Here is a 7662-nt window from a genome sequence, read left to right as displayed (position 1 = left end):
TGTCATTATAGCAAAATTAGAGAATAGCAGAAATTAATTATTTTTTGCGTTTTTTCTCAGAATATTACAATGTTCTTGTACAAATATGGTTAGTTTTGATTTCTCTGTATGTGCCAGCAGACAGTGTACTGTACATGTGTCAAGTGTAGATATACAAGTGAAAACCTTGCTTGTCATAAATAATTCCCTCATTATTGCAAAAGCACACAATTGCAAAAATTAATTTTCACATTTTTTTCTTATAGCCTTAAAGTTTTTTCGTAGAGAAATGTGCATTTTTTACCATTATCACACTAAAAAAATTAGAACTTCACAGTCATTTCCCATTGGAAAAGTAACAATATAATTAGCACAATTTTTTAGGGACTTAGGCCGCAACCAGGGGAATGACCGAGAAATGATAGGTCGTGGCCAAAGGGTTGAAGGAATAATAGTCTGTGTTGAAATTTTATCCATTTTTTATGTGTTGAAATTTTATCCATTTTATATATTTACTATTATTATCCAGTAATAGTGATGAATTTTTGACACTGTTCATTGTAATGGGAGCATCTGATGACTGAGCATGGGTACAATGAGGGTAAGTCATCCTGTTGGTGGTAGACAGTAAGATTAACACCAAGGTAGAGTAAGTGAAGTATAGTGGAAGTTGAGAGAGGTGGAAGGAATGATATAATGGAGGTGGTAAAGGAAGAACCAAATGTAAAGTTAGAATATGAGGTGAGTTACAAAATATTGGAGGTGGTAAAGGAAGAACCAGATGTAGAGTCAGAGTGTGAGGTGGGTGACAAAATATTGGAGGTGGTAAAGGAAGAACCAGATGTACAGTCAGAGTGTGAGGTTGGTGACAGAATAATGGAGGTGGTAAAGGAAGAACCAGATGTACAGTCAGAGTGTGAGGTGGGTGACAAAATATTGGAGGTGGTAAAGGAAGAACCAGATGTAGAGTCAGAGTGTGAGGTGGGTGACAAAATATTGGAGGTGGTAAAGGAAGAACAGTCAGAGTGTGAGGTGGGTGACAAAATATTCCTCAGTGACAATGAGACTGTCCTGGACACAGTGTCCTCAGCTGAAGTTGAGCAGTTCAGATGTTTAGAGTGTGGTAAAGCATTTCCTTTTAAGAACAGTCTTACCCAACATGCAGTTATTCATTCAGGAGTGAAGAATTTCAAGTGTGATGAATGTGGTAAACTGTTTTCTCAGAAGGTTGGTCTCACACAGCACCTGTTAATTCATTCAGGAACGAAGAACTTCAGGTGTGATGAATGTGATAAACGATTTACACAGAAGGGTCATCTCACTCAGCACCTACTAATTCATTCAGGAGTGAAGAATTTCAAGTGTGATGAATGTGGTAAACAATTTACTCGCAAGCATAGTCTCACCAGACACCTATTATCTCATTCAGGAGTGAAGAATTTCAAGTGTGATGAATGTGGTAAACAATTTACACAGAAGAATAGTTTCACCAAACACCTATTAATTCATTCAGGAGTGAAGAATTTCAAGTGTGATGAATGTGGTAAACAATTTGCACAGAAGCGTGATCTCACTCAACACCTTTTAATTCATTCAGGAGTGAAGAATTTCAAGTGTGATGAATGTTGTAAACAATTTACACAGAAGAGTCATCTCACTCAGCACCTATTAATTCATTCAGGAGTGAAGAATTTCAAGTGTGATGAATGTGGTAAACAATTTACACAGAAGATTAGTCTCACCAAACACCTATTAATTCATTCAGGAGTGAAGAATTTGAAGTGTGATGAATGTGGTAAACAATTTGCACAGAAAGCTTGATCTCACTCAACACCTTTTAATTCATTCAGGATTGACGAATTTCAAGTGTGATGAATGTGGTAAACAATTTACACAGAAGAATGGTCTCACCAAACACCTATTAATTCATTCAGGAGTGAAGAATTTCAGAAGTGTGATGAATGTGGTAAACTATTTGCATTGAAGGGTAATCTCAGCAAACACCTATTAATTCATTCAGGAGTGAAGAATTTCAAGTGTGATGAATGTGGTAAACAATTTACAGTGAAGGGTCATCTCACCAGTCACCTAATAATTCATTCAGGAGTGAAAAATTTCAAGTGTGATGAATGTGGTAAACAATTTACTCACAAGCATAGTCTCACCAGACACCTATTATCTCATTCAGGAGTGAAGAATTTCAAGTGTGATGTGGTAAACAATTTACACAGAAAGGTAGTCTAATCAAACACCTATTAATTCATTCAGGATTGAAGAATTTCATGTGTGATGAATGTGGTAAACAATTTAGACAGAAGCATGATCTCACTCAACACCTATTATTTCATTCAGGAGTGAAAGAATTACAAGTGTGATTAATGTGGTAAACAATTTCCAGAGAAGCGTAATCTCACTCAACACCTTGTAATTCATTCAGGAGTGAAGAATTTCAAGTGTGATGAATGTGGTAAACAGTTTACACAGAAAGGTACTCTCTACAAACTCCTGTTAATTCATTCAGGAGTGAAGAATTTCAAGTGTGATGAATGTGGTGAACTATTTGCACATAAGTGTAATCTCACTCAACACCTGTTAATTCATTCAGGAGTGAAGAATTTCAAGTGTGATGAATGTGGTAAACAGTTTTATCAGAGAAGCAGTTTCACCAGACACCTATTACGTCATTGTGCAGGGAAGAGTTTCTAGTGTGCTTAATGTGGTAAACGGTTGACTCGGTTGATGTCATCTGACACTGTTTTATTCATTAAGGAGTGAAGATAAACAAGTTTGATGAATGGGGTAAATAGTTTTAAGTTCTCTCCAGTATCATTTCAGGAGTGAAAAATTTGAATTTGTGGTGACTGGAAAACTGTTCAGAAAAAATTCTTAACCCAAGGCGTCCCATCGACGGTATGGGTACGTCACAACGTTTGTAACAGCCAGTCCCGTCGACGTACTGGTACGTCGCGCAATAGACATGTTGCTGGTCCTGGGTAAACATGGCCAGTGCACTCTGCCATGTACTTAAAAACTTACGGTATATGTATCTTTTAATTTAATTTATCATTTGCACTGAACACGACGTGATAACTTTAATTCTTTGCGGCTGGAGGGAAGGAGCCGCCATGTTGGCGATGACGTCAGCATTCACACTGCACGACGCTCCAATCCATCACACAATACTTTACCAGTAAGATATGATAGTTGTACCTGCATGGCCACCGTAGATCTGAACTATCCCCTTCAGGTATGTTGTGAAGGAATACTTTTCATGGTGTAAATGGATGGTACCTGTTAGGTAAGTAAATTGTGGTGAAATCGACCAGATGTAGCTTACAGCTACACCATACCCGACGGTGCTCGTACCTCATGAGGTGGAAAGTGTTAAATGTATACCGTACAGAATCAGTTGTATAAGTTTATAATAGTATTATGCTCATATTTAATATTTGATAACTTCATTATTAGTTTTCTGAAAAAAACAGTTTCAGTGACCCTGAACTACAGTACAATACTTCAGGGGAGTGTGACGAAATACCGAATCGGCGGTCATTTACCGAATCAACACCAAATAATTGGCACGTATTAATTGGTATTATAGATTTTATTACCATAGAGGTTCATATGTAATGCCACAAATTTAGTATTCATGTATATGTTTAGAGGTACTGTAATTTCTAAGTTAGATAGGGTGTAATCTGAATACTAGTCTATAAATTCCTGTCCTAAGTAGTAGTTCATATGTTAATGATTGATGTAGGGTTAACTTTATTTTTATATGTATACATCTCTGTATCTATGCAGGGGTGATGTAATTGTGAGTGTTGAGCTATGGGAATTCATCCATCTGGTAGAGTAATGTATAACAGATGCGTGCAACCTTCCCCTTGTTTGTGCGTCGTTGCTGGGCGCCAAGTTTAAACCTTAAACAGAACAATACTGGGTATGCAATTCTTTCTGTATCATTGTTGTGAAATGCTTACTAATGAAGCTGCTAGAACCCAAATATGTAAGGTTAATAGTCAAAAAAAGCCAAAATAATGTAATTTGTGAGGACCAAATAGTCCCGCTTACCTTAACCATCACTAGATGGCATAAGCTACCCCAAACTCAAGGCGGGATGGCAGTAAATTCAGTATTTAAATTTAGTAATGATTGAATCCCAAATTTTCCCCAATTCAATCAAAAGTCCTAACGTCATGTGTGCACTACTATATAAATAGTGAAAGAGAATTAAAACCCACCATATCGCAAAAACACAATCTCATTTGTTCTAGCAGTGGCATCCCTTGGTGCCCGACTTGCCACATTCGTTACCAAGCCCTGGTGGGTAACAGACGTTGATTCAGGTGAGCTGTACACATTCCTCCTTTCTCCCCCCCCCTTGCTTGTTTAATCCTTACTTGTCGTGAACCATATGAAGTAATGTCGTTAAAAGCTTAACGTAGACATTCGTTACCAAGCCCTGGTGGGTAACAGACGTTGATTCAGTTCACAGACACCGTGACGTCGGGGATGTGCACGAGGCCATCGTGTGATATTACCCACAGACTTGTTGTACACACACACTTACACTACCCATGAATAGTTATAAACTGAATGTAGTAGAAATGGTATTATGAATCAATCAGGTGAACTTTATTTTTTTTTCGTGGATAAGGTATAGAATTTTGAAAATGTGGTCATGTAATGGAAAGGCGAATTCAAACTCATCAACCATTTTCTTTCTCTTATATTGATGTGTTAGAAAAATTGGGAGCGTTGAAGGGAACTTAGTGGTTGTGAGAAAAAATGTGATTTTTGAGTTGTTCCTTTAGGCTAAACAAGCCCGAGTGATGATGTATTTTTGGTGATTATGCATTAATGAGGATTATGAATTATTAATAATTATGAATTGATAGTGATTGTGAATTATTAGTGAATTGTATGATGAGATTATACTACACAGACGAAACAGAACACGAGTGATTATTTTGGTTCGGTAGCTGTACCCTATGCCAGCCCGAAAAGACAATTCATGCCAATAAATGTCCCAGTCTTGAGGCTATTGACAAGCCCAAGAATAACCGATAATAAAGAGTGTGGTATGATGACTTCAGAAATCACTTGAATATTCCAATTGTTTCGCATGGTGACAATATTGTATGATGTTCGCTGAAACCATGGTTTTAATTTACAACCCTATTACATATGACTAAAGGTCACGTAATTCAAAATGTCTGTTGATTAACCAGTATAGAATTATTAGAGTAAAGTGTATGTCATTTTTATACCCAATCAAGGGAATTATGTCCTCTCACGCATAACTCACTCCCCTTCCAGTTCAAGATTCCTCCGCTTTGGGAGCAGCCGAACACACGTGGTACTGACTTATTCTCAACTCAGCCAAAACTACAAACGCTACCAAAACTATCTGTTAAACAATTAACCTTTATCATTCAAAGTCGAAGTTCTACCCCCCCCCTTTGTTTTTACTGAGGTGAATATTTTATCAGTCATTGAGGGGAGACTAAGTTGAGTACCATTTGTATTATCAACGAGTAAGTTGAACAGGACCAACAACGGTGGGAAGAAAAAAAATCCTATCGTTACACTGGTGTCAACCGGTAGGATAAAATACCTGGCATTACACTGATGAACAATAACGGTGGGATAAAAATTGTCCGGCGTTACACATACTCACCTAATTATCCGAAATGTAGTCAAATTTTTGTATTTAATTTTACCTTTTAAAAAATCCGGATTCACAGCGAAAACGCGCAAAAATTAGTGGAAGTGTTTCTCTTTTAGCTCAACAGCTTTCCTTGGCAGACTTCTGCTTTGTATAAATATTAATTTAACATACAAGTGCATTTATTTGCACTTTAAATCAGTATCTGTGCAAAATATAAGTCTGTCAAGGCATGTTGGTGATCTAAAGTAGAAATACCCACTAACTTTAGAACATTTTCACTCTGACTCATAATATTCTATTAATAGTTAAATTAAGCGTAGTTTTTTTTACTGAATTTCAGATAATTAGGTATGCATGAACTTATATGGTGAAGAATATAATATTTTCACAACAGTAAAGACTGCATTCCAGCACTGGGAACTTCCGACGAGCATCCAGCCACCACTGTTTTCATTTATTGTTCTTGGCTAGTATACAGAGGAATAATTTCCCTACCGTGCTTTTGTCAGTGCACTTACACATTGGAACGAAACATTAGCAATTATTCCTCTGTCACTGGACATTCTTAGAGGTCAGAAATATACACAGTGTATGTTGGCCAAACGTAAACAAAGCAGACTATGCTGCCTCAGTGTGAGTAGTGATGTCACGGCCAATCACAGGCCGTTTCAGAGTCACGTGATTTTTTGGCTACTTTATCTGTTATTTTTTCATGTTTCTGCACATTTCTTTTCGAAATAATAGTTGACATAGTTATTTTCTGTGTATCTTTTACCCATAGAAGTATCTAACTTCAAAAAAATTTTGACCGGAAACTCGTCTATTGCAAGGTTCATAATTTGCACAATTTTCAAATCTCATGCTTGATTTTGGGTACGCAGGGTCGGGAGACCTTCTCTTACCTGCCACGGGGCGGGGACACTCGGCTACCTCGCGAGACCCGCGCTCAATTTCAGCTCAGTCACTCACCTGTTAGCAGTGACCCAGGTCAGACATGGCGCACAGTGGTCTCTCAGAGGAGCAAATTCAAGCAGCCCTGGACGCCTTCACAGGCAACAGTGATTCGCCCCTCGATGATGAGATGGCAGACAAGGATTATGTACAACCAGAGGAAGAGGCAAGTAGCAGCAGTGATGAGGAGGTCCTGTCCCCGAGGAAGCAGCGTTACGTCACTTATCGTGCCATGAGAGTGCGCCAGCCTGCAACAAAACATCATGCAATCACCTCTCTGCAGCCCCTACGTGATGTGGAGGCCGAAACCGAGGACGAGGACTGAGCCGTGGGACGTGCTGCCACGTGGTACGGCCACGAGATCATCACAATCGCGGCCCCGAGCGCACAGCATGCCGTTCTATGAGGTATGGGCCTAGTGTTTTATTTGGGGAGGGCAGAAGTGGCGTGGAGGGAGTGGGGAGTGAAATTGAAAGTGTAGGGGCGGTCACTGAAAGTGAGAGTGGCGGGAGTGAGTCATCACTCTCATGTGGTGGTGCGAGGCAGCGAAGCGTATCACGTGGGGCAGTGAGGGTGCGTGGTGAATCACGTGGTGTGGTGACAGAGCGGGGAAATGAGATGAAGCCACTCCCCGGCACGTCTTATGCTCCCCAATATTCCCGGACTTACTCCCCACAGCCCCCTGATGTTCCCCAAGGCTGTAAGGGTAAGGGAGAGAGGAAGGGTAAAGGCTGAGGGAAGAGGAGTGCGAGTGGGGAAGCCCTCCACACTCCTCCTCCCCAATCTCCCCCACCAGCATCTCCCCACCCTGACGATGGGGGCGAGGCTAATGTGAGTTGGAATTGGGAAGATGGCAGTGATTTCTCTCCCATCATTCACCCCTTCACTGAGCAGGGGCGCGCTGCTGCACGGCTCCTGGGATTCACCGTTCCACCAGGCTGGATTTTTTCCACCTGTTCTTCAGTGAGGGTTTTGTGGAGCAGATTGTGGAACAAACCAACCGTTTTGCTAGCAGCCAGCGCCTTGAGAGTGAACGACTGGGCACAAGGAGCCAGCAT

At 40.0% G+C, this 7662-nt stretch overlaps 1 protein-coding gene across 1 annotated transcript; it reads left to right on the top strand.

The window, feature by feature from the left end:
- Positions 1 to 675: 675 nt before the first annotated feature.
- Positions 676 to 6629, top strand: LOC145410760 (uncharacterized). Its single transcript, XM_080280864.1, has 4 exons — positions 676 to 840; positions 1012 to 1794; positions 1966 to 2029; positions 6535 to 6629. Exons 1-4 carry the CDS (start codon positions 676 to 678, stop codon positions 6627 to 6629), a joined length of 1107 nt encoding a protein of 368 aa, XP_080136990.1.
- Positions 6630 to 7662: the final 1033 nt, after the last annotated feature.

Source organism: Coenobita brevimanus, chromosome 86 (assembly GCF_032717465.1).
Source record: "Coenobita brevimanus isolate Jiangsu-jjx chromosome 86, ASM3271746v2, whole genome shotgun sequence".
NCBI lineage: Eukaryota > Metazoa > Arthropoda > Malacostraca > Decapoda > Coenobitidae > Coenobita > Coenobita brevimanus.
The sequence above is the reverse complement of the archived record's forward strand: the minus strand, read 5'-3'. Positions and strand labels throughout refer to the sequence as shown.

Excerpts from the sequence above, each read along its gene's own strand:
- LOC145410760 (XM_080280864.1), top strand. The coding sequence starts at position 676 with ATGGAGGTGGTAAAGGAAGAACCAAATGTAAAGTTAGAATATGAGGTG. Across the intron at positions 841-1,011 it reads ATGTACAGTCAGAGTGTGAG|GTGGGTGACAAAATATTCCT; the intron begins GTTGGTGACAGA and ends TCAGAGTGTGAG. Across the intron at positions 1,795-1,965 it reads GTAAACAATTTGCACAGAAA|GGTAATCTCAGCAAACACCT; the intron begins GCTTGATCTCAC and ends TTTGCATTGAAG.